This window comes from Tachyglossus aculeatus, chromosome 16 (assembly GCF_015852505.1).
Source record: "Tachyglossus aculeatus isolate mTacAcu1 chromosome 16, mTacAcu1.pri, whole genome shotgun sequence".
Lineage (NCBI taxonomy): Eukaryota > Metazoa > Chordata > Mammalia > Monotremata > Tachyglossidae > Tachyglossus > Tachyglossus aculeatus.
The window spans coordinates 2614703-2641613 of NC_052081.1; the positions used below are offsets into that span (position 1 = coordinate 2614703).

The 26911-nt window shown below is 48.5% G+C and overlaps 1 protein-coding gene across 1 annotated transcript in view; it reads left to right on the forward strand.

Annotated features, from left to right (window-relative positions):
* The first annotated feature begins 1598 nt into the window (after positions 1 to 1598).
* Positions 1599 to 26911, forward strand: part of SLC22A15 (solute carrier family 22 member 15) — a 35694-nt gene continuing 10381 nt past the window's right edge. Inside the window, exons 1-7 of the mRNA XM_038758087.1 lie at positions 1599 to 1685; positions 7635 to 7847; positions 11352 to 11484; positions 12282 to 12446; positions 16400 to 16529; positions 21943 to 22158; positions 25387 to 25527. Of these exons, the coding sequence (XP_038614015.1) occupies positions 1599 to 1685; positions 7635 to 7847; positions 11352 to 11484; positions 12282 to 12446; positions 16400 to 16529; positions 21943 to 22158; positions 25387 to 25527 (1085 nt within the window). The remainder of the gene's footprint in view (positions 1686 to 7634; positions 7848 to 11351; positions 11485 to 12281; positions 12447 to 16399; positions 16530 to 21942; positions 22159 to 25386; positions 25528 to 26911) is intronic.

Sequence of the window (26911 nt, forward strand, 5' to 3'; positions counted from 1 at the left end):
GATTACCTTGTATCTACCCCAGCTCTTATTGAGCGCTTACTGTGTGCAGAACACTGTACTGAGCGCCAATCCCTACCCAACGACGGGCTCATGTCGCCCCGCCCCGTTTATTTTGGCCCCGCCCCTCGGGGGGGTCCCCTCATCGTAGCCCCGCCCCTTTCTCTGTGGCCCCGCCCACTCTGCAACTCGCGCTGCCCCGCCCCTTTCATTTGGCCCCGCCCCTTTTGGTCCCTCACTGCTGCCCCTCCCGTGTCTGTGACCCCGCCCCTTTAATTTTGGCCCCACCCCCTCTTTGTGGCACCGCCCACTCTTCCCCTCACATAGCACCGCCCCCTTTTAGTTTGGCCCCGCCCCTTTGGGGGGTCCCTCGCTGTAGCCCCGCCCCTTTCGCCATGCCCCGCCCACTCTGCACTCACGTGGTCCCGCCCCCTTTGATTTTGGTCCCGCCCCCTTCTCTGTGGCCCCGCCCACTCTTCCCCTCACGTAGCACCGCCCCTTTTAGTTTGGCCCCGCCCCGTTTGGTCCCTCGCTGTGGCCCCGCCCCTTTTGCCATGGCCCCGCCGACCCTGCCCCTCACGTAGTCCCGCCCCTTTTATTTTGGCCCCGCTCCCTTTGGGGGACCCTAGCTATAGCCCCGCCCCTTTCTCTGTGGCCCCGCCCACGCCGCTCCTCGTGCAGCCCCGCCCCTTTGATGTTGCCCCGCCCCTTTTAGAACCCTCACTGTGGCCCCTCCCCTTTCTCTGTTGCCCCGCCCACCCCACCCCTCACGTAGTCCCGCCCCTTTGATTTCGGCCCCGCCCCCTGGGGGGGTTCCTCGCTGTGGCCCCGCCCATTCTACACCCCTCACTGTAGCCCCGCCCCTTAACTCTGGCCCCGCCCTCCCGCCCCTCTCTGCAGTCCCGCCCCTTTTAATCTAGCCCCGCCCCTTCACGTCCCTGTAATCCCCCTCCCTCTAGCCCCGCCCCTCCTGCTCCCTCACTGTAGCCCCGCCCCTCCAGCCTTCTCCCTCTGGCCCCGCCCCTCCTGCTCCCTCATGGTAGCCCCGCCTCTTTTACTCTGGCCCCGCCCTCTTACTGCCCCTCCCTGTAGCCCCTTCCCTTTACTCTGGCTCTTCCCCTTCCTCCCCCTCACTGCAGCCCCGCCCCTTTTAATCTAGCCCCGCCCCACCTGCTACGTCACTGTAGTGCCGCCCCTCCCTCTGGCCCCGCCCCCTCCTGCTCCCCTGCCGTAGCCCCGCCCCTCAGGTTACCTCCTTCTCCGATTGGCCCGCGCGGCGCCCCCGACGCTCCCTATTGGCCCCTTTTAATCTAGCCCCGCCCACCTCAACGTCACTATGGTCCCGCCCCTCCATCTGGCCCCGCCCCTCCTCCTCCCTCCCTCTGGCCCCGCCCCCTCCTGCTCCCCTCCCTCCGTAGCCCCGCCCCCAGGTAACCTCCTTCTCCGATAGGCCCGCGCGGCGCCCCCGGCGCTCCCTATTGGCTCCCGCGCGGCGGCCCCCGGGTTGGCCCCGCCCCCTGGCCGCGGCACGCATGCGCGGAGCGCCTGGCCCCGCCGGCGCGCGACGGGTGGGGGCGGGGGGAGGGGCGGCCCGGGCCGCCATGGAGGTGGAGGAGGCCTTCAGGTCTGTGGGGGAGATGGGCGTCTATCAAATGTACCTCTGCTTCCTGCTGGCCGTGCTGCTGCAGGTGAGGTACCCGCCCCCCACATCCCTTCATCCCATCAGTCACTCATTCTGTCCTATTTACTGAGCGCTCATCCCATCAGTCACTCATTCAGTCCTGTTTTACTGAGCACCCACTCATTCATTCATTCATTCAGTCAGTCCTATTTACTGAGCGCCGACTGGGTGCAGAGCCCCGGACTAAGAGCTTGGGAGAATGTACAGTTCGGCAATAATAATAGTAATAATGATGATGGCATTTGTTAAGCGCTTACTATGTGCCAAGAACTGCTCTAATAATAATAATAATGGCACTTGTTAAGCGCTTACTACGTGCCAAGCACTGTTCTAAGCGCTGGGGAGGTTACAAGGTGATCAGGTTGTCCCACGGGGGGCTCACAGTCTTCATCCCCGTTTTACAGATGAGGGAACTGAGGCACAGAGAATAATAATGATGGCATTTGTTAAGCGCTTACTACGTGCCAAGCACTGTACTAAGCGCTGGGGAGGTTACAAGGTGACCAGGTTGTCCCACGGGGGGCTCACAGTCTTCATCCCCATTTTCCAGATGAGGGAACTGAGGCACAGAGAATAGTAATGATGGCATTTGTTAAGTGCTTACTACGTGCCAAGCACTGTTCTAAGCGCTGGGGAGGTTACAAGGTGACCAGGTTGTCCCACGGGGGGCTCTCAGTCTTCATCCCCGTTTTCCAGATGAGGGAACTGAGGCACAGAGAATAATAATGATGGCATCTGTTAAGCGCTTACTACGTACAAAGCACTGTTCTAAGCGCTGGGGAGGTTATAAGGTGACCAGGTTGTCCCACGGGGGGCTCACAGTCTTCATCCCCATTTTCCAGATGAGGGAACTGAGGCACAGAGAATAGTAATGATGGCATTTGTTAAGTGCTTACTACGTGCCAAGCACTGTTCTAAGCGCTGGGGAGGTTACAAGGTGACCAGGTTGTCCCACGGGGGACTCTCAGTCTTCATCCCCGTTTTCCAGATGAGGGAACTGAGGCACAGAGAATAATAATGATGGCATCTGTTAAGCGCTTACTACGTACAAAGCACTGTTCTAAGCGCTGGGGAGGTTATAAGGTGACCAGGTTGTCCCACGGGGGGCTCACAGTCTTCATCCCCATTTTCCAGATGAGGGAACTGAGGCACAGAGAATAGTAATGATGGCATTTGTTAAGTGCTTACTACGTGCCAAGCACTGTTCTAAGCGCTGGGGAGGTTACAAGGTGACCAGGTTGTCCCACGGGGGGCTCTCAGTCTTCATCCCCGTTTTCCAGATGAGGGAACTGAGGCACAGAGAATAATAATGATGGCATCTGTTAAGCGCTTACTACGTACAAAGCACTGTTCTAAGCGCTGGGGAGGTTATAAGGTGACCAGGTTGTCCCACGGGGGGCTCACAGTCTTCATCCCCATTTTCCAGATGAGGGAACTGAGGCACAGAGAATAGTAATGATGGCATTTGTTAAGTGCTTACTACGTGCCAAGCACTGTTCTAAGCGCTGGGGAGGTTACAAGGTGACCAGGTTGTCCCACGGGGGGCTCTCAGTCTTCATCCCCATTTTCCAGATGAGGGAACTGAGGCACTGAGAATAATAATGATGGCATCTGTTAAGCGCTTACTACGTGCAAAGCCCTGTTCTAAGCGCTGGGGAGGTTACAAGGTGACCAGGTTGTCCCACGGGGGGCTCTCAGTCTTCATCCCCGTTTTCCAGATGAGGGAACTGAGGCACCGAGAATAATAATGACGGCATCTGTTAAGCGCTTACTACGTGCCAAGCACTGTTCTAAGCGCTGGGGAGGTTACAAGGTGACCAGGTTGTCCCACGTGGGGCTCACAGCCCTCAATACCGCTGGTCGATTTCTTTTAAGTAATAATAATAATGTTGGTATTTGTTAAGCGCTTACTATGTGCCAAGCACTGTTCTAACCGCTGGGGGAGATACAAGGTAATCAGGTTGTCCCACGTGGGACTCACAGTCTTTAAGTAGGATATTCCCTGGGATCCTGGGCTAGAAAAAAGTGGCCTTGGGCTTTCTTTTTCAACTTGCCTTTTTCCTCCCTCCGCTTGGGAAAGAGGAAACCCCGAAGCGTTCTGCACTTTGGCCTTGGGTTTGAGGAAGTATTTTCAAGAGGATGTGGGGGATTGCAGCTATCACCAACGCATGGTATGGTAGAGAAGGGGCGTGGCCTAGTGGGTGGATGATTAAAAAAAATAATAATAAACGATGGCATTTATCACTTCACTTCTCTGTGCCTCAGTTCCCTCATCTGTAAAATAATAATAATAATAATGGCATTTATTAAGCGCTTACTATGTGCAAAGCACTGTTCTAAGCGCTGGGGCGATGCAAGGTGATCAGGTTGTCCCACGGGGGGCTCACAGTCAATCCCCATTTTACAGATGAGGTAACTGAGGCCCAGAGAAGTTAAGTGACTTGCCCAAGGTCACACAGCTGACAGTTGGCGGAGCCAGGATTTGAACCCATGACTACTGACTCCAAAGCCTGTGCTCTTTCCACCGAGCCATGCTGCTTCTCTAAAGGGGGATTAAGACTGTGAGCCCCACATGGGACAACCTCATCTCCTTGTGTTCCCCCCAGCGCTTAGAACAGTGCTTTGCACATAGTAAGTGCTTAATAAAGAATAATAATAATAATGCTGGTATTTGTTAAGCGCTTACTATGTGCAAAGCACTGTTCTAAGCGCTGGGGAGGTTACAAGGTGATCAGGTTGTCCCATGGGGGGGCTCACAGTCTTAATCCCCACTTTACAGATGAGGGAACCGAGGCCCAGAGAAGTGAAGTGACTTGCCCAAAGTCACACAAGTCACACACAAAGTCATCTGGAAAATGGGGATGAAGACTGGGAGCCCCATGTAGGACAGGGGACTGTGTCCGACCTGATTTGCTTGTATAGTAATGATGGCGTTTGTTAAGCGCTTACTATGTGCCAAGCACTGTTCTAAGCGCCCGGGGGAATACAGGGTAATCAGGTTGTCCCACATGGGGCTCACAGTCTTCATCCCCATTTTACAGGTGAGGTAACTGAGGCCCAGAGAAGTGAAGTGACTTGCCCAAAGTCACACAGCTGACAATTGGCAGAGCCGGGATTTGAACCCATGACCTCTGACTCCAAAGCCCGGGCTCTTTCCACTGAGCCACGCTGCTTCTCCTGACCAGATGCAAGTTAATAATAATAATGATTGTATTTGTTAAGCGCTTACTATGTGCCAAGCAGCGTTCTAAGCGCTGGGGGAGGTACAAGGTGATCAGGTTGTCCCACTTGGGGCTCACGGTCTTCATCACCATTTTGCAGATGAGGAAACTGAGGCCCAGAGAAGTTAAGGGACTTGCCCAAAGTCACAGAGCAGATGAGCAGTGGAGCCGGGATTAGAACCCACGACCGATGACTCTCAAGTCTGTGTTCTTTCCACTGAGCCATGCTTGCGTTAATCAGGCTGGACGCAATCCCTTCTAGACTGTGAGCCCACTGTTGGGTAGGGACCGTCTCTATATATTGCCAACTTGTACTTCCCAAGCGCTTAGTACAGTGCTCTGCACACAGTAAGCGCTCAATAAATACGATTGAATGAATGAATGAATGAATGAATCCCTGTCCCCCGTGGGGCTCACAGTCTTCATCCCCATTTTACAGAGGAGGGAACCGGAGCACAGAGAAGTGAAGTGACTTGCCCACGGTCACACAGCAGACAAGGCTCAGTGGAAGCAGCGTGGCTCAGTGGAAAGAGCCCGGGCTTTGGAGTCAGAGGTCATGGGTTCAAATTACGGTTCCGCCACTTGTCCGCTGTGTGACTTGGAGCAAGTCATTTCACTTGCCAATTGTCAGCTGTGTGACTTTGGGCAAGTCACTTAACTTCTCTGGGCCTCAGTTCCCTCATCTGTAAAATGGGGATTGACTGTGAGCCCCCTGTGGGACAACCTGATCACCTTGTGACCTCCCCAGCGCTTAGAACAGTGCTTGGCACATAGTAAGTGCTTAATAAATGCCATCATTATTACTATTATTATTATTCTCTGGGCCTCAGTTCCCTCATCTGTAAAATGGGGATGAAGACTGTGAGCCCCCCATGGGACAACCTGATCACCTTGTAACCTCCCTAGCGCTTAGAACGGTGCTTTGCACATAGTAAGCGCTTAATAAATGCCATCATTATTATTATTATTCTCTGGCCCTCAGTTCCCTCATCTGTAAAATGGGGAGGAAGACTGTGAGCCCCCCTTGGGACAACCTGATCACCTTGTGACCTCCCCAGCGCTTAGAACGGTGCTTGACACATAATAAGCGCTTAATAAGTGCCATTATTATTATTATTAAGGGACAGAGCCGGGATTAGAACCCAGATCCTTTTGACTCCCAGGCACGGGCTGTAATAATAATAATAATAATGGCATTTATTAAGCGCTTACTATGTGCAAAGCACTGTTCTGAGCGCGAAAAAGGTGATCAGGTTGTCCCACAGGGGGCTCACAGTCAATCCTCATTTTCCCAGTGAGGAAACTGAGGCCCAGAGGAGCGAGGTGACTTGCCCAAAGTCACCCAGCTGACAGTTGGTGGAGCCGGGATTTGAACCCGTGACCTCCGACTCTAAAGGCCGGGCTCTTCCCATTGAGCCACGCCGCTTTGTTGGGTTGTGTAGCCCCCACCGTGCCCCGGCGTGGACTGCCCGCGCTGACCGTGCCGCCCGCCGGCCTTTAAGCTGTGTGTGGCCACGGAAGCCATCCTCATTGCCCTGGTGGGTGCCACCCCTCCGTATTTGCACGGGCCGTAATAATAATAATAATAATAATAATAATGGAATTTATTAAGCGCTTACTATGTGCAAAGCACTGTTCTAAGCGTGAAAAAGGAGATCAGGTTGCCCACAGCAGGCTCACAGTCAATCCTCATTTTCCCAGTGAGGGAACTGAGGCCCAGAGGAGGGAGGTGACTTGCCCAAAGTCACCCAGCTGACAGTTGGCGGAGGTGGGATTTGAACCCATGACCTCCGACTCTCAATGGGCTTTTCCCATTGAGCCACGCCGATTTGTTGGGTTGTGTTGCCCCCACCCCCTGCCCCGGTGTGGACCGCCCGCGCTGACCATGCTGCCCGCCGGCCTTCCAGCTGTACGTTGCCACAGAAGCCATCCTCATCGCCCTGGTGGGCTCCACCCCTCCGTATTTGCACGGGCTGTAATAGTAATAATAATAATAATAATGATAATAATAATAATAATGGCATTTATTAAGCGCTTACTGTGTGCAAAGCACTGTTCTAAGCGTAAAAAAGGTAATCAGGTTGTCCCACAGGGGGCTCACAGTCAATCCTCATTTTCCCGATGAGGGAACTGAGGCCCAGAGGAGCGAGGTGACTTGCCCAAAGTCACCCAGCTGACAGTTGGCGGAGGTGGGATTTGAACCCGTGACCTCCGACTCTCAATGGGCTTTTCCCATTGAGCCACGCCGATTTGTTGTGTTGTGTTGCCCCCATCGGTGCCCCGGCGTGGACCGCCCTCACTGACCGTGCCGCCCGGCCTTCCAGCTGTACGTTGCCACGGAAGCCATCGTCATCGCCCTGGTGGGCGCCACCCCTCCGTATTTGCATGGGCCGTAATAATAATAATAATAATAACAACAATAATAATAATAATAATAATGGCATTTATTAAGCGCTTACTATGTGCAAAGCACTGTTCTGAGCGTGCAAAAGGAGATCAGGTTGCCCACAGCGGGCTCACAGTCAATCCTCATTTTCCCGATGAGGGAACTGAGGCCCAGAGGAGCGAGGTGACTTGCCCAAAGTCACCCAGCTGACAGTTGGGGGAGGTGGGATTTGAACCCGTGACCTCCGATTCTCAATGGGGTTTTCCCATTGAGCCACGCCGATTTGTTGGGTTGGGTTGCCCCCACTGTGGACCGCCCGCGCTGACCGTGCCGCCCTCCGGCCTTCCAGCTGTACGTTGCCACGGAAGCCATCCTCATCGCCCTGGTGGGAGCCACCCCTCCGTATCGCTGGGACCTGGGTGGGCCGGTGGCCAACGAGAGCCTCGCCAACCGGTCCGCCGGCCAGGACCGGGCCTTCGGCGACTGGTTCCGCGGGGCCAACGGCAGCGAGCTCCGCAAGCACGTCCACTTCAGCGGCAGTTTCACCTCCATCGCCTCCGAGGTAACGCGGGGTTGCCCCCGGAGGAGTCAGGGCCGGGGGGCAGCCCGGCGGCTCCCGCCCGTTGCAAGCGATGCAGACGATCGGGGGGATACTGATAATGATTGCGGTATTTGTAATAATAATGATCAATCAATCAATCGTATTTATTGAGCGCTTACTGTGTGCAGAGCACTGGACTAAGCGCTTGGGAAGTCCAAGTCGGCAACATCTAGAGACGGTCCCTACCCAACAGTGGGCTCACAGTCTAAAAGGGGGAGACAGAGAACAAAACCAAACATACGAACAAAATAAAATAAATAGAATAGATAGGTACAAGTAAAATAAATAAATAGGGTAATAATAAATGATGGCGTTTATTAAGCCCTTACTATGTGCCAAGCGCTGAGGAGGTCACAGGGTGATCAGATTGTCCCACGGGGGGCTCACAGTCTTCATCCCCATTGTACAGATGAGGGAACAGAGGCCCAGAGAAGTGAAGTGACTTGCCCAAAGTCACCCAGCTGACAAGTTAGGGGAGCCGGGATTTGAACCCATGACCTCTGACTCCAAAGCCCAGGCTCTTTCCACTGAGCCAGGCTGCATTAGAGGAGCAAAGTGTGCGGGATGCGTTAATAATAATAATAATAATAATGACATTTATTAAGCGCTTACTATGTGCAAAGCACTGTTCTAAGCGCTGAGGAGATCACAGGGTGATCAGATTGTCCCACGGGGGGCTCACAGTCTTCATCCCCATTGTACAGATGAGGGAACTGAGGCCCAGTGAAGTGAAGTGACTTGCCCAAAGTCACACAGCTGACGGTTGGGGGAGCCGGGATTTGAACCCATGACCTCTGACTCCAAAACCCGGGCTCTTCCCACTGAGCCATGCTGCTTCTCTAGTGCTTATTATGTGTGGGGCTCACGATCCTCATCCCCATTTTGCAGATGAGGCAACCGAGGCCCAGAGCAGTGGGCGAGGAGGCGCCGGGTGGTCCCCAGCCCCTCCAGGCCGTCGGCGGGGTCCCTGTTGGGAGTCGAGGTGCCTCCCGCCTGTCCTGGGGTTGGCAGGGGTCGGGGTAGGGGGGAAGGGAGGAGGGTCGGGGGGGGGGTGGGAGTGGAGGAGCCGGGGCTGTGGCCCCCGGGGCGGTGGGCGGCCTGGAGGGGGCCCCGACCCCTTAGGGGGTTCCAGCAGTCACCTCTCGGCCCGCTTGGGGCCAGCTTGGCTGCGGTCACCTCCCCCTCCCTGCCTCACGTTCTCTCCCCCTTCCTTCTCCTTCCTGTTCTTCCCCTTCCTCCTCCTCCTCCTCCTTTCCCTTCTTTCCCCGCTCTTTCTCCTCCTCCCCTTCTGCCTCTCCTCCTCTTCCTTCTCTTCTTCCTCCTCCTCCTTTCCCTCCTCTTCTTTCTCCTCTTCTTCCTGCTCTCCTCCATCTCCTCCTTTCCCACCTCTTCTTCCTCCTCTTCCTCCTCCCTCTCCCGTTCCTCTCTTCTTCTTCCTCCTCCTTCTCCTTTCTCACCTCGTCCCCTCCTCTTCCTCTTCCTTTCCCTCTTCCTTCTCCTTTTCTTCCTCCTCCTTTCCCACCTTTTCCTCCTCCCCTTCCTCCTCCCCTCCTCTTCCTTCTCCTCTTCTTCCTCCTCCTCCCCCTCCTTGTCCTTCTCCTCTTCTTCCTCCTCCTTTCCCATCTCTTCCACCTCTTCTTTCTCCCCCTCCTCTTCCTTCTCTCCCTCCTCCTCCTCTGCCTCCTTTCCCTTCTCTTTCTCCCCCTTCCTCCTCCTCCTCCTCCTTTCCCTTCTTTCCCCGCTCTTTCTCCTCCTCCCCTTCTGCCTCTCCTCCTCTTCCTTCTCTTCTTCCTCCTCCTCCTTTCCCTCCTCTTCTTTCTCCTCTTCTTCCTGCTCTCCTCCATCTCCTCCTTTCCCACCTCTTCTTCCTCCTCTTCCTCCTCCCTCTCCCCTTCCTCTCTTCTTCTTCCTCCTCCTTCTCCTTTCTCACCTCGTCCCCTCCTCTTCCTCTTCCTTTCCCTCTTCCTTCTCCTTTTCTTCCTCCTCCTTTCCCACCTTTTCCTCCTCCCCTTCCTCCTCCCCTCCTCTTCCTTCTCCTCTTCTTCCTCCTCCTCCCCCCTCCTTGTCCTTCTCCTCTTCTTCCTCCTCCTTTCCCATCTCTTCCACCTCTTCTTTCTCCCCCTCCTCTTCCTTCTCTCCCTCCTCCTCCTCTGCCTCCTTTCCCTTCTCTTTCTCCCCCTTCCTCCTCCTCCTCCTCCTTTCCCTTCTTTCCCCGCTCTTTCTCCTCCTCCCCTTCTGCCTCTCCTCCTCTTCCTTCTCTTCTTCCTCCTCCTCCTTTCCCTCCTCTTCTTTCTCCTCTTCTTCCTGCTCTCCTCCATCTCCTCCTTTCCCACCTCTTCTTCCTCCTCTTCCTCCTCCCTCTCCCCTTCCTCTCTTCTTCTTCCTCCTCCTTCTCCTTTCTCACCTCGTCCCCTCCTCTTCCTCTTCCTTTCCCTCTTCCTTCTCCTTTTCTTCCTCCTCCTTTCCCACCTTTTCCTCCTCCCCTTCCTCCTCCCCTCCTCTTCCTTCTCCTCTTCTTCCTCCTCCTCCCCCTCCTTGTCCTTCTCCTCTTCTTCCTCCTCCTTTCCCATCTCTTCCACCTCTTCTTTCTCCCCCTCCTCTTCCTTCTCTCCCTCCTCCTCCTCTGCCTCCTTTCCCTTCTCTTTCTCCCCCTTCCTCTTCCTTTACCACCTATTCCTCTTCCTCCTCCCCCCGCTCCTCTTCTTCCTCATTTCCCTCCTCTTCCTTCTCCTCTTCATCGTCCTCCTTCCCCTCCTCTTCCTTCTCCTTTGTCCTTCTCCTTTTCCATTTCTTCCTCCTCCTCTTCCTCCTTTCCCTTCTCTTTCTTCCCCCTTCCTCTTCCTTTCCCACCTCTTCCTCCTCCCCCTCCTCTTCTCCTCCTTTCCCTCCTCTTCCTTCTCCTCTTCATCCTCCTCCTCGCATCTCCTCCTCCTCCTCTTCCTCCTTTCCCTTCTCTTTCTCCCCCCCTTCCTTCTCTTCCTCCTCCTCCTCCATTCCCTTCTCTTTCTCCCCCTTCCTCTTCCTTTCCCACCTCTTCCTCCTCCCCCTCCTCTTCTCCTCCTTTCCCTCCTCTTCCTTCTCCTCTTCGTCATCCTCCTCGCATCTCCTCCTCCTCCTCTTCCTCCTCTCCCTTCCCCCCTCCTCTTCCTTCTCTTCTTCCTCCTTTCCCTTCTCTTTCTCCCCCCTCCTCTTCCTTTCCCACCTCTTCCTCCTCCTCCTCCCCTCTCCCTCCACCTTTCCCTCCTCCTTTCCTTCCTCCTTTCCCTCCTCTTCCTTATCCTCTTCATCCTCCTCCTCGCACCTCCTCCTCCTTTCCCTTCTCTTTCTCCCCCTCCTCCTCCCCTCTTCCCTTTCACCCCTTCTCCTCCAACCCTCCTCCTCTCCTCCGTCCTCTCCCCATCACCCCGGCCGTCGCCCTCGCCTCGCCCTCCCCTCCGTCCTGCCCGGGTGGTCGCCCGGCACCAGTGGTACCTGATCGCCGACCGGTCCTATAAGGTCAGCGCGGCCAGCTCGTGTTTCTTCAGCGGCGTGTTTGTGGGCGTGCTGTCCTTCGGCCAGCTCTCGGACCGCTACGGCAGGAAGAAAGTTTTCCTCACAGGTAACCCTGCCTTCGCCACACCCCCGGGGCCTCTGGACCAGCAAGAGGCGGCCGATTCCCGGGGTGGGGGGTGCCCCTGTAGGGAAGAACGGCCAACGGGAATGGAGAGGCCGGGATGGGCCGGGGGATGGAGGAAGGGAGTTCTCCGGGGAGCCTTGCGGAGGGAACAGAGTGGAAGGATCATCATCATCATCAATCGTATTTATTGAGCGCTTACTATGTGCAGAGCACTGTACTAAGCGCTTGGGAAGTACAAATTGGCAACATATAGAGACAGTCCCTACCCAACAGTGGGCTCACAGTCTAAAAGGGGGAAGGATGGGAAACAGGCACTTAGAACAGTGCTTTGCACATAGTAAGCGCTTAACAAATACCATCATTATTATTATTATTATATATACAGGTGCTGTGGGGAGGGGAAGGAGGTAGGGCGGGGGGGGATGGGGAGGAGGAGAGGAAAAAGGGGGCTCAGTCCGGGAAGGCATCTTGGAGGAGGTCTTCCATATACATATATGTATATGTGTTTACTGTGAGCCCACCGTTGGGTAGGGACCGTCTCTAGATGTTGCCGACTTGGACTTCCCAAGCGCTTAGTCCAGTGCTCTGCACACAGTAAGCGCTCAATAAATACGATGGAATGAATGAATGAATAATAATAATAATGATGGCATTTATTAAGCGCTTACTATGTGCAAAGCACTTGAATGAGGTGAGCTCTCAGTGGAGCCCCGGGAGGTCAGGGCAGCGGCCCCCGTCCGCCCATCCCGGCGCGGGCGCCTCCCCGTTGTGTTTTCCAGGTTTCGCCTTGGACCTCGTATGCGCCGTGGGCAACGGGCTGGCCCCCTCCTACGAGCTGTTCGCCCTGTCGCGCTTCCTGGTGGGAATCATGAACGGCGGGATGTCCCTCGTCGCCTTCGTCCTGCTCAACGAGTGCGTGGGCGCTGCCTATTGGGCCCTGGCAGGTTGGTCCCTCGGGGGGGTCCGGAGGCGGGGGGTCTCGCCCTCGGGGCGGGGGGGACCGGAGGCCTAGGGGGTAGACTGTGAGCCCACTCTTCTAGACCGTGAGCCCACTGTTGGGTAGGGACTATCTCTATATGCTGCCAAATTGGACTTCCCGAGCGCTTAGTACAGTGCCCTGCGCACAGTAAGCGCTCAATAAATACGACTGATGATGATGATGATGACTGTCTCTCTACATTGCCAACTTGGACTTCCCAAGCGCTTAGTACAGTGCCCTGCACACGTAAGCGCTCAATAAATGCGATTGATGATGATGATGATGACTGTCTCTCTACATTGCCAACTTGGACTTCCCAAGCGCTTAGTACAGTGCTCTGCACACAGTAAGCGCTCAATAAATACGATTGATGATGATGATGATGATGACTCTCTCTCTACGTTGCCATCTTGGACTTCCCAAGCGCTTAGTACAGTGCCCTGCACACAGTAAGCGCTCAATAAATACGACTGATGATGACGATGATGACTGCCTCTCTACGTTGCCAGCTTGGACTTCCCAAGCGCTTAGTACAGTGCCCTGCACACAGTAAGCGCTCAATAAATGCGATTGATGATGATGATGATGACTGTCTCTCTACATTGCCATCTTGGACTTCCCAAGCGCTTAGTACAGTGCCCTGCACACAGTAAGCGCTCAATAAATACGATTGATGATGACGATGATGACTGTCTCTCTACATTGCCAACTTGGACTTCCCAAGCGCTTAGTACAGTGCTCTGCACACAGTAAGCGCTCAATAGATACGATCGATCGGTTGGTTTTAGACTGTGAGCCCACTGTTGGGTAGGGACTGTCTCTATGTGTTGCCAATTTGTACTTCCCAAGCGCTTAGTACAGTGCTCTGCACATAGAAAGCGCTCAATAAATACGATTGATTGATTGATTGATTGATTGGTTGATAGAGCCCGGGCCTGGGAATCAGAAGGATAGTAATGATGGCATTTGTTAAGCGCTTACTATGTGCCAAGCACTGTTCTAAGCGCTGGGGGGGGATACAAGGTCATGAGGTGGTCCCACCGGGGGGGTCACAGTCTTCTAAGCGCTGGGGGAGCATACAAGGTAATCCAGTTGTCCCCCGTGGGGCTCACAGTCTTCATTTTCTGTTTCCACTGAGGGTGGCGGGCCCTCGCCGGAGGGCAGGGGAGACTTCTAGTCTTCTAGCCCGTGAGCCCGCTGTTGGGTAGGGACCGTCTCTATATGTTGCCAACTTGGACTTCCCAAGCGCTTAGTACAGTGCTCTGTGCACGGTAAGCGCTCAATAAATGCGATTGAACGAAATGAATGAATGAGACTGGGAAGCGCCCGGAGCTGAGGATTCCGGAGGGGGGCCTCCAGGGGGTCAGCGTCAAGGGCGAGGAGGAGGCTAGAAAAGCCGCGTGACTCAGTGGAAAGAGCCCGGGCTTTGGAGTCAGAGGTCATGGGTTCTAATCCCGGCTCTGCCACTTGTCAGCTGGGTGACTTTGGGCAAGTCACTTCACTTCTCTGGGCCTCAGTTCCCTCATCTGGAAAATGGGGGTGAAGACTGAGCCCCCCATGGGACATCCTGATCACCTTGTAACCTCCCCAGCGCTTAGAACAGTGCTTTGCACATAGTAAGCGCTTAATAAATACTATTATTATCATTATTATTATTATTATTATTATTATTATTATTATTATTACTTGTCAGCTGGTTGACTTTGGGCACTTCTCTGGGCCTCAGTTCCCTCATCTGTAAAATGGGGATGAAGACTGTGAGCCCCCCATGGGACATCCTGATCACCTTGTAACCTCCCCAGCGCTTAGAACAGTGCTTTGCACATAGTAAGCGCTTAATAAATGCCATCATTATTATTATTATTACTTGTCAGCTGGGTGACTTTGGGCACTTCTCTGGGCCTCAGTTCCCTCATCTGTACAATGGGGATGAAGGCCGTGAGCCCCACGCGGGACAACCTGATCACCTTGTATCCCCCCCCCAGCACTTAGAACAGTGCTTTGCACATAGTAAGCGCTGAATAAATGCCATCATTATTATTATTATTATTATTGCTTGTCAGCTGGGTGACTTTGGGCACTTCTCTGGGCCTCGGTTCCCTCATCTGTACAATGGGGATTCATTCATTGATTCATTCAATTGTATTTATTGAGTGCCTACTGTGTGCAGAGCACTGGACTAAGCGCTTGGGAAGTCCAAGTTGGCAACATATAGAGACGGTCCCTACCTGATAGCGGGCTCATTAACAATAATAATAATAATGATTCATTCATTCAGTGGTATTTATTGAGCACTTACTGTATGCAGAGCACTGTACTAAGTGCTTGGGAAGTCCAAGTTAGCAACATATAGAGACGGTCCCTACCCGACAGCGGGCTTATTAACAATAATAATAATAATGATTAATTCATTCATTCAGTGGTATTTATTGAGCTCTTACCATGTGCAGAGCACTGGACTAAGCGCTTGGGAAGTCCAAGTTGGCAACATATAGAGACGGTCCCTACCCGACAGCGGGCTCATTAACAATAATAATAATAATGATTCATTCATTCAATGGTATTTATTGAGCGCTTACCATATGCAGAGCACTGGACTAAGTGCTTGGGAAGTCCAAGTTGGCAACATATAGAGACGGTCCCTACCCGACAGCGGGCTCATTAACAATAATAATAATAATGATTCATTCATTCAATGGTATTTATTGAGCGCTTACCGTATGCAGAGCACTGGACTAAGTGCTTGGGAAGTCCAAGTTGGCAACATATAGAGATGGTCCCTACCTGTCAGCGGGCTTATTAACAATAATAATAATAATAATGATTCATTCATTCAGTCGTATTTATTGAGCACTTACTGTGTGCAGAGCACAGGACTAAGCGCTTGGGAAGTCCAAGTTGGCAACATCTAGAGATGGTCCCTACCTGACAGCGGGCTTATTAACAATAATAATAATAATGATTCATTCATTCAGTGGTATTTATTGAGCGCTTACTGTGTGCAGAGCACTGGACTAAGCACTTGGGAAGTCCAAGTTGGCAACATATAGAGACGGTCCCTACCCGACAGCGGGCTTATTAGCAATAATAATAATAATCATTCATTCATTCAATGGTATTTATTGAGCTCTTACCTGTGCAGAGCACTGGACTAAGCGCTTGGGAAGTCCAAGTTGGCAACATATAGAGATAGTCCCGACCCAACAGTGGGCTCACAGTCTAGAAGATGAAGACTGTGAGCCCCACGCGGGACAACCTGGTCACCTCGTGTCCCCCTCCAGCGCTTAGAACAGTGCTTCATTCATTCATTCAATCGTATTTATTGAGCGCTTACCGTGTGCAGAGCACTGGACTAAGCGCTTGGGAAGTCCAAGTTGGCAACATATAGAGACGGTCCCTACCCGACAGCGGGCTTATTAGCAATAATAATAATAATCATTCATTCATTCAATGGTATTTATTGAGCTCTTACCTGTGCAGAGCACTGGACTAAGCGCTTGGGAAGTCCAAGTTGGCAACATATAGAGATAGTCCCGACCCAACAGTGGGCTCACAGTCTAGAAGATGAAGACTGTGAGCCCCACGCGGGACAACCTGGTCACCTCGTGTCCCCCTCCAGCGCTTAGAACAGTGCTTCATTCATTCATTCAATCGTATTTATTGAGCGCTTACCGTGTGCAGAGCACTGGACTAAGCGCTTGGGCAACATATAGAGACGGTCCCTACCCAACAGTGGGCTCACAGTCTAGAAGATGAAGACTGTGAGCCCCGCGTGGGACAACCTGGTCACCTTGTATCCCTCCCAGCGCTTAGAACAGTGCTTGGCACGTAGTAAGCGCTTAACCAATGCCATTTTTATTAGTATTATTATTAGAGGGGTCCTGACCGCGCGCCGTGTTCTCTCCCCGGCTGTGGCAGGGTCCATGGGCGGCCTGTTTTTCGCGGTGGGGATCGCCCAGTTCGCGCTGTTGGGATACTTGATCCGCTCCTGGAGAACCCTGGCCGCCGTGGTCAACCTGCAGGGAACGGTGGTGTTCCTCCTGTCGCTGTAAGTGGGCCTCGCCGCCGGCCGGAATAATCACGACGGCGTTTAGTAAGCGCTTACTATGTGCAAAGCACTGTTCTAAGCGCTGAAGGAACCTGTTCGGTTTTGTCGTCCGTCTCCCCCGCTTCTAGACCGCGAGCCCGTCGTCGGGTAGGGACCGCCTCCACCCGTTGCCGACTTGGCCTGCCCAAGCGCTTAGTACAGTCCAGTTCACCCTCGGTCCAGCCGGTGAACGAACGAATGAACTGACCGTCCTTCCTGGAGAAGCAGCGTGGCTCAGTGGGAAGAGCCCGGGCTTTGGAGTCCGAAGTCAGGGGTTCGAATCCCGGCTCCGCCACTTGGCAGCTGGGCGACTTTGGGCAAGTCAGTTCACCGCTCCGGGCCTCGGTTCCCTCATCTGGAAAATGGGGGTGAAGGCTGGGAGCCCCCCGTGGGACAACCTGATCACCTTGTAACCTCCCAAGCGCTTAGAGCAGTGCTGTGCACATAGTAAGCGCTTAATAAATGCCATCATCATCATTCCTTCCAACGGACAGACTCTCCCTTCCCTTCAGAGAAGCAGCGTGGCTCAGTGGAAAAGGGCCCGGGCTTTAGAGTCAGAGGTCATGGGTTCAAATCCCGGCTCCGCCAATTGTCAGCTGTGTGACTTTGGGCAAGTCACTTCCCTGTGCCTCAGTTCCCTCACCTGTAAAATGGGGATGAAGACTGTGAGCCCCCCGTGGGATAACCCGATCACCTTGTAACCTCCCCAGCGCTTAGAACAGTGCTTTGCACATAGTAAGCGCTTAATAAATGCTATCATTATTATTATTATTATTATTATCGAAGGCCCGTCTCCTCCAGGAGGCCTTCCCTGACTGCGCCCTTCTTCCCTCTTCTCATTCATCCCACTGTTGGGTAGGGACTGTCTCTATATGTTGCCAATTGGTACTTCCCAAGCGCTTAGTACAGTGCTCTGCACATAGTAAGCGCTCAATAAATACGATTGATGATGATGATTCATAATAATAATAATAATGGCATTTGTTAAGCACTTAAATGCCATTATTATTATTATTATTATGAATGAAATGCAGTGTAATCGATTAATTTCCTTGCAGCTGGGCTGCAAAGCCACCGCGTGGCAAGAGCCTCCGCCCGGCCGCTCTGCATAACCTGTTGGATTTGTTCCCGGACGGTATTTCGGATCCCTTTTGATCTATTGATCTTCGATCTCTTTCCGCGTGTAGCCTCCGTCAAAAATTCCCAGGATCCGATGACCCTTTGTTGCTGCAATAAAGCAGCCGTTGTTAAACGTGCCCACAAACACACAAACACGCACGCACAGGCCTCCCCCGTCCCCTCCGGTCTTCCGAGCCGTCCGCTCGGTTGGACGACCCGGACAAATGGGACACAGCGTGGCTCAGTGGAAAGAGCCCGGGCTTTGGAGTCAATCAATTAATCAATCAATCGTATTTATTGAGCGCTTACTGTGTGCAGAGCACTGGACTAAGCGCTTGGGAAGTCCAAGTTGGCAACATCTAGAGACAGTCCCTACCCAACAGTGGGCTCACAGTCTAAAAGAGTCAGAGGTCATGGGTTCATGACCTCTGACATATATATGTATATATGGTTGTACATATTTATTACTCTATTTATTTATTTTACTTGTACATTTCTATCCTACTTATTTTATTTTGTTGGTATGTTTGGTTCTGTTCTCTGTCTCCCCCTTTTAGACTGTGAGCCCACTGTTGGGTAGGGACTGTCTCTATGTGATGCCAATTTGTACTTCCCAAGCGCTTAGTCCAGTGCTCTGCACATAGTAAGCGCTCAATAAATACGATTGATTGATTGATTGATTGATTCAAATCCCAGCTCCGCCAACTGCCAGCTGGGTGACTTTGGGCAAGTCACTTCATCATCATCATCATCATCAATCGTATTTATTGAGCGCTTACTATGTGCAGAGCACTGTACTAAGCGCTTGGGAAGTAGAAATTGGCAACATCTAGAGACAGTCCCTACCCAACAGTGGGCTCACAGTCTAAAAGGGGGAGACAGAGAACAAAACCAAACATACTAACAAAATAAAATAAATAGAATAGATATGTACAAATAAAATAAATAAATAAATAAATAGAGTAATAAATAAATAAATAGAGTAACACTTCACTTCTCTGGGCCTCAGTTCCCTCACCTGGAAAATGGGGATTAAAACTGGGAGCCCCCCCCGTGGGACAACCTGATCACCTTGTAAACTCCCCAGCGCTTAGTGCTTTGCACATAGTAAGCGCTTAACAAATGCCATCCAAAAAAAAAAAAGACGAAACATATTCACAAAATAAAATAAAGAGAATAAATAGGTACACATACAATAAAATTAATAAATGCAACAAGACGAAACATATTCACAAAATAAAATAAAGAGAATAAATAGGTGCAAACACAATAAAATTAATAACTACAAGACAAAACATATTCACAAAATGAAATAAAGAGAATAAATAGGTACAAATACAATAAAATTAATAAATACAAGACAACATATTCACAAAATGAAATGAAGAGAATAAATAGGTACACATACAATAAAATTAATAAATACAAGACGAAACATTCACAAAATAGAATAAAGAGAATAGGTACACATACAATAAAATTAATAAATGCAACAAGATGAAACATTCACAATATGAAATAAAGAGAATAAATAGGTACACATACAATAAAATTAATAAATACAACAAGACTAAACATATTCACAAAATGAAATAAAGAGAATAAATAGGTACACATACAATAAAATTAATAAATACAAGATGAAACATATTCACAAAATAGAATAAAGAGAATAAATAGGTACACATACAATAAAAGTAATAAATACAAGACAAAACATTCACAAAATAAAATAAAGAGAATAAATAGGTACAAATTAAATAAAATTAATAAATGCAACAAGACAAAACATTCACAAAATAAAATAAACAGAATAAATAGGTACAAATACAATAAAATTAATATATACAAGACAAAACATATTCACAAAATAAAATAAAGGGAATAAATGTGTACACATAAAATAAAATTAATAAATACAAGACAAAACATTCACAAAATAAAGAGAATAAATAGGTACACATAAAATAAAATTAATAAATACAAGAAAACAAAACATTCACAAAAAGAAATAAAGAGAATAAATAGGTACACATACAATAAAATTAATAAATACAAGACAAAACATATTCACATATTCACAAAATAGAATAAAGAGAATAAATAGGTACACATACAATAAAATTAATAAATACAAGATGAAACATTGACGAAATAAGATAAAGAGAATAAGTAGGTACACATACAATAAAACTAATAAATACAAGACAAAACATACTCACAAAATAAAATAAAGAGAATAAATAGGTACAAATAAAATAAAATTAATAAATACAAGACAAAACATAGTCACAAAATGAAATAAAGAGAATAAATAGGTACACATACAATAAAATTAATACAACAGGACGAAACATATTCACAAAATAGAATGAAGAGAATTAATAGGTACACATACAATAAAATTAATACAAGATGAAACATTCACAAAACAAAAAAAAGAATAAATAGGTACACATACAATAAAATTAATAAATACAAGACAAAACATATTCACAAAACAGAATAAAGAGAATAAATAGGTACACATACAATAAAATTAATAAATAGAACAAGATGAAGCATATTCACAAAATAGAATAAAGAGAATAAATTGGTACACATACAATAAAATTAATAAATACAAGACAAAACACATTCACAAAATAGAATAAAAAGAATAAATAGGTACACATACAATAAAATTAATAAATACAAGACGGAACATTCACAAAAGAGAATAAATAGGTACACATAGAATAAAATTAATAAATACAACAAGATGAAACATATTCACAAAATAGAATAAAGAGAATAAATAGGTACACATACAATAAAATTAATAAATACAAGACAAAACATATTCACTAAAGAGAATAAATAGGTACACGTAAAATAAAATTAATAAATACAACAAGACGAAACATTCACAAAAGAGAATAAGTAGGTACACATACAATAAAATAAATACAACAGGACGAAACATTCACAAAAGAGAATAAGTAGGTACACATACAATAAAATAAATACAACAGGACGAAACATTCACAAAATAGAATAAAGAGAATAAATAGGTACACATACAATAAAATTAATAAATGCAACAAGAAACATATTCACAAAATAGAATAAAGATAATAAATAGGTGCACATAAAATAGAATTAATAAATACAAGATGAATCATATTCACAAAAGAGAATAAATAAGTACACATACAATAAAATTAATAAATACAACAAGACAAAACATATTCACAAAATAGAATAAAGAGAATAAATAGGTACACATACAATAAAATTAATAAATACAAGACCAAACACATTCACAAAATGAAATAAAGAGAATAAATAGGTACACATACAATAAAATTAATAAATGCAACAAGACGAAACATATTCACAAAATAGAATAGAGAATAGGTACGCATACAATAAAATGAATAAATGCAACAAGACAAAACCTATTCACAAAATGCAATAAATAGAATAAATAGGTACACATACAATAAAATGAATAAATGCAACAAGACAAAACCTATTCACAAAATGCAATAAATAGAATAAATAGGTACACATACAATAAAATGAATAAATGCAACAAGACAAAACATATTCACAAAATGAAATAAATAGAATAAATAGGTACACATACAATAAAATTAATAAATACAACAGGACGAAACATTCACAAAATAGAATAAAGAGAATAAGTAGGTACATGTACAATAAAATTAATAAATGCAACAAGACGAAACATATTCACAAAATGAAATAAAGAGAATAAATAGGTACACATACAATAAAATTAATAAATGCAACAAGACGAAACATATTCACAAAATAGAATAGAGAATAGGTACGCATACAATAAAATGAATGAATGCAACAAGACGAAACATATTCACAAAATGCAATAAATAGAATAAATAGGTACGCATACAATAAAATGAATAAATGCAACAATACAAAACATATTCACAAAATGAAATAAATAGAATAAATAGGTACACATACAATAAAATTAATAAATACAACAGGACGAAACATTCACAAAATAGAATAAAGAGAATAAACAGGTACACATCCAATAAAATTAATAAATGCAACAAGATGAAACATATTCACAAAATGGAATAAAGAGAAGAAATAGGTACACATACAATAAAATTAATAAATGCAACAAGGCGAAACATATTCACAAAATAGAATAAAGAGAATAAATGGGTACCAATAAAATAATAATAGATAAATATTGAAATGATTGAATGCATTTCAGGTTCATCCCCGAATCCCCGCGCTGGCTGTACGCGCAGGGCCGGCTGAGCGAAGCGGAGGACGTCCTCTACCTCATCGCCCGGAGGAACCGCTCCCCAAGATGCACCTTTTCCCTGACGCTCCTGGAAGACCGCGATTCCAGGGAATCGGCCGGATTCCTTGACCTCTTCCGCTCCAAGGTCCTCCTGGGACACACGCTGGTCATGGTCTTCGTCTGGTTCGTACGGAATGGGGCCGCGGGAGCCCCCCGACCTAACAGTAACAATCGCTGGGCTATTTATTATTATTATTATTATTAATAATAATAATAATAATAATAATAATAATGGCATTTATTAAGTGCTTACTACATGCCAAGCACTGTTCTAAGTGCTGGGGACGTTCCAAGGTGATCAGGTTGCCCCTCAGGGGGCTCCCAGTCTTCATCCCCATTTTACAGATGAGGGAATTGAGGCCTAGAGAAGTTAAGTGACTCGCCCAAACCACACAGCTGGCAGAGGGAATTGAGGCCCTGAGAAGTTAGTTAATAATGATAATAATAGGAATAATGGTATTTGTTGAGCGTGTACTGTGCCGGGCGCTGTACTAAGCGCCAGGGTGGAGGCGAGCAAATGGGGTTGGGCCGAGTCCCCGTCCCACGTGGGGCTCACGGTCTTAATCCCCGTTTGACAGGGGAGGGAACTGAGGCCCAGAGAAGTGAATTAATAATAATCTTAATGATATTTGTTAAGTGGTTACTATGTCAAGCGTTTAATAATAATAAAATAATAATAATGGTATTTGTTAAGCACTTACTGTGCCAGGCACTGTACTAAGCGCCGGGGTGGATGCGAGCAAATGGGGTTGGGCCGAGTCCCCGTCCCACGTGGGGCTCACGGTCTTAGTCCCCGTTTGACAGGGGAGGGAATTGAGGCCCAGAGAAGTGAATTAATAATAATAAAATAATAATAATGGTATTTGTTAAGCGCTTACTTTGTCAAGCGCTGTTCTAAGCGCTGGGTTAGATACGAGATAGTTTGGACACAGTCCCCGTCCCTCATGGGGCTCACAGTCGTCATCCCCATTTGACAGATGAGGGAACTGAGGCCCAGAGAAGTTAAATAATAATAATGATGATGGTATTTGTTAAGCGCTTTCACCGTCAAGCGCCGTTCTAAGTGCCGAGGGAGATAGAAGATACGCAATTTGGACCCAGTCCCCGTCCCTCACGGGGCTCACGGTCTTCATCCCCATTTTACAGATGAGGTAACCGAGGCCCAGAGAAGCGAAGCGATTTGCCCAAGCGTGGCTCCGTGGAAAGAGCCCGGGCTTTGGAGTCCGAGGTCATGGGTTCAAATGCCGGTGCCGCCACTTGTCAGCTGGGTGACTTTGGGCAAGTCTCTTCACTTCTCTGGACCTCAGTTCCCTCATCTGGAAAATGGGGGTGAAGACTGTGACCCCCCACGGGGGACAACCTGATGACCTTGTAATCTCCCCAGCGCTTAGAACAGTGCTTGGCACATAGTAAGCACTTAATAAATTCCATTATTATTATTATTATTGTCTGCTAATAAACGCCATCATTATTATTAGGTGGCGGAGCCGGGATTCGAACCTGATTCACTAGGCTATTTAATCAGTTCCGCCAGCGGTCCATATTTCTTCGCTAGTTGTCCGGCACTATTTTACTTGTACATATTTACTATTCTATTTATTTTATTTTGTTAATCTGTTTTGTTTCGTTGTCCGTCTCCCCCTTCTCGACTGTGAGCCCGTTGTTGGGTAGGGACCGTCTCTATATGTTGCCAACGTGTACTTCCCAAGCGCTTAGTACAGCGCTCCGCACACAGTAAGTGCTCAATAAATATAATAGAATGAATGAATCAGCCCGCTGTTGGGTAGGGACCGTCTCTATATGTTGCCAACTTGTACTTCCCAAGTGCTCTGCACATAGTAAGTGCTCAATAAATGCGATTGAATGAATGAATGAGCTGACTGTTGGGTAGGGACCGTCTCTATATGTTGCCAACTTGTACTTCCCAAGCGCTCTGCACACAGTAAGCGCTCAATAAATACGATTGAATGAATGAATGAATGAGCCCACTGTTGGGTAGGGACCGTCTCTATATGTTGCCAACTTGTACTTCCCAAGCGCTCTGCACACAGTAAGCGCTCAATAAATACGATTGAATGAATGAATGAATGAGCCCGTTGTTGGGTAGGGACCATCTCTATATGTTGCCGACTTGTACTTCCCAAGCGTTTAGTACAGCGCTGTGCACACAGTAAGCGCTCAATAAATACAACTGAATGAATGAGTGAGCCCGCTGTTGGGTAGGGACCGTCTCTATATGTTGCCAACTTGTACTTCCCAAGTGCTGTACACACAGTAAGCGCTCAATAAATACGATTGAATGAATGAATGAGCCCGCTGTTGGGTAGGGACCGTCTCTATACGTTGCCAACTTGTACTTCCCAAGAGCTCTGCTCACAGTAAGCGCCCAATAAATATGATTGAATGAGTGAATGAATGAGCCCGTTATTGGGTAGGGACCGTCTCTATACATTGCCAACTTGTACTTCCCAAGCGCTTAGTACAGTGCTCTGCACACAGTAAGCGCTCAATAAACACGATTGAATGAATGAATGAATGAGCCTGCTGTTGGGTAGGGACCGTCTCTATATGTTGCCAACTTGTACTTCCCCAGTGCTTAGTACAGCGCTCTGCACACAGTACGTGCTCAATAAATACGATTGAATTAATGAATGAGCCCGCTGTTGGGTAGGGACCGTCTCTATACGTTGCCAACTTGTAATTCCCAGGCGCTTAGTCCAGTGCTCTGCACACAGTAAGCGCTCAATAGATACAAGTGAATGAATGAATGAATGAATGAGCCCGCTGTTGAGTAGGGACCATCTGTATACGTTACCAACTTGTACTTCCCAAGCACTCTGCTCAAAGTAAGCGCTCAATAAATACGATTGAATGAATGAATGAGCCCGCTGTTAGGGACCGTCTCTATATGTTGCCGACTTGTACTTCCCAAGCGCCTAGTACAGTAAGCGCTCAATAATTACGATTGAATGAATGAATGAATGAATGGTGGGCCCGGGGAGGAGGAGATGATTGCTGCATGAGAAGCAGCGTGGCTCAGTGGAAAGAGCCCGGACTTGGGAATCAAGAGGTCATGGGTTCGAATCCCGGCTCCGCCACTTGTCAGCTGGGTGACTTTGGGCAAGTCACGTCACTTCTCCGGGCCTCAGTTCCCTCATCTGTCAAATGGGGATTAAGACTGTGAGCCCCTCCGTGGGACAACCTGATCGCCTTGTATCCCCCCAGCGCTTAGAACAGTGCTTGGCACATAGTAAGCGCTTAACAAATGCCATCATTATTATTAATCATGATGATGATTGGGCCTCCCCGCTCGCGGGGGGTTATCGTCCTCCGTCTGTGTCTCCCTGGCAGGTTCGTGTGCAGCCTGGTGTACTACGGCCTGACCCTCAGCGCGGGAGACCTCGGCGGGAGCGTCTACACCAACCTGGCCCTCTCCGGGCTGGTGGAGATCCCCTCCTATCCCGTCTGCATCTACCTGATCAACCAAAAATGGTCAGTGGGCCCGGGCCCGGAGACGGGGCCTCCCTCTGGGGCTGCCGAATGGACCCCTTCCCCTGGAAAAGCAGCGCGGCTCAGCGGAAAGAGCCCGGGCTTTGGCGTCAGAGGTCGTGGGTTCAAATCCCGGCTCCGCCGACTGCCAGCTGGGTGACTTTGGGCAAGGCACTTCACTTCTGTGGGCCTCGGTTCCCTCATCTGGAAAATGGGGATGACGATTGTGAGCCCCCCCGTGGGACAACCCGATCACCTTGTAACCTCCCCAGCGCTTAGAACGGTGCTTTGCACATAGTAAGCGCTTAATACCGTTATTATTATTCAGCGTGGCTCAGTGGAAAGAGCACGGGCTTTGGCGTCAGAGGTCGTGGGTTCTAATCCCGGCTCCGCCGACTGTCAGCTGGGTGACTTTGGGCAAGGCACTTCTCTGGGCCTCAGTTCCCTCATCTGTAAAATGGGGATGAAGACTGTGAGCCCCCCGTGGGACAACCCGATCACCTTGTAACCTCCCCAGCGCTTAGTCTAGTGCTCTGCACACAGTAAGCATTCCATAAATACAATTGAATGAATGAATGAATATGTTTGTACGTATATATTGCTCTATTTATTTTATTTGTACATATTCTATTTATTTTATTTTGCGAATATGTTTTGTTTTGTTGTCCGTCTCCCCTTTCTAGACTGTGAGCCCGCTGTTGGGTAGGGACCATCTCTAGATGTTGCCAACTTGGACTTCCCAAGCGCTTAGTCCAGTGCTCTGCACACAGTCAGTGCTCAATAAATACAATTGATTGAATGAATGAATATGTTTGTACATCTATACTACTCTATTTTATTTGTACATATTTATTCTATTTATTTTATTTTGTTAGTATGTTTTGTTTTGTTCTCTGTCTCCCCCTTCTAGACTGTGAGCCCGCTGCTGGGTAGGGACCGTCTCTCTATGTCGCCAACTTGGACTTCCAAAGCGCTTAGTACGGTGCTCTGCACACAGTAAGCGCTCAATAAATACGATTGATTGATATTTATTTTACTTGTACATATTTATTCTATCGATTTTATTTTGTTAGTATGTTTTGTTTTGTTCTCTGCCTCCCCCTTCTAGACTGTGAGCCCGCTGCTGGGTAGGGACCGTCTCTATATGTCGCCAACCTGGACTTCCAAAGCGCTTAGTACAGTGCTCTGCACACAGTCAGCGCTCCATAAATACGATTGATTGATATTTATTTTACCTGTACATATTTATTCTATTGATTTTATTTTGTTAGTATGTTTTGTTTTGTTGTCCGTCTCCCCCTTCTAGACTGTGAGCCCGCTGCTGGGTAGGGACCATCTCTAGATGTCGCCAACTTGGACTTCCCAAGCGCTTAGTCCAGTGCTCTGC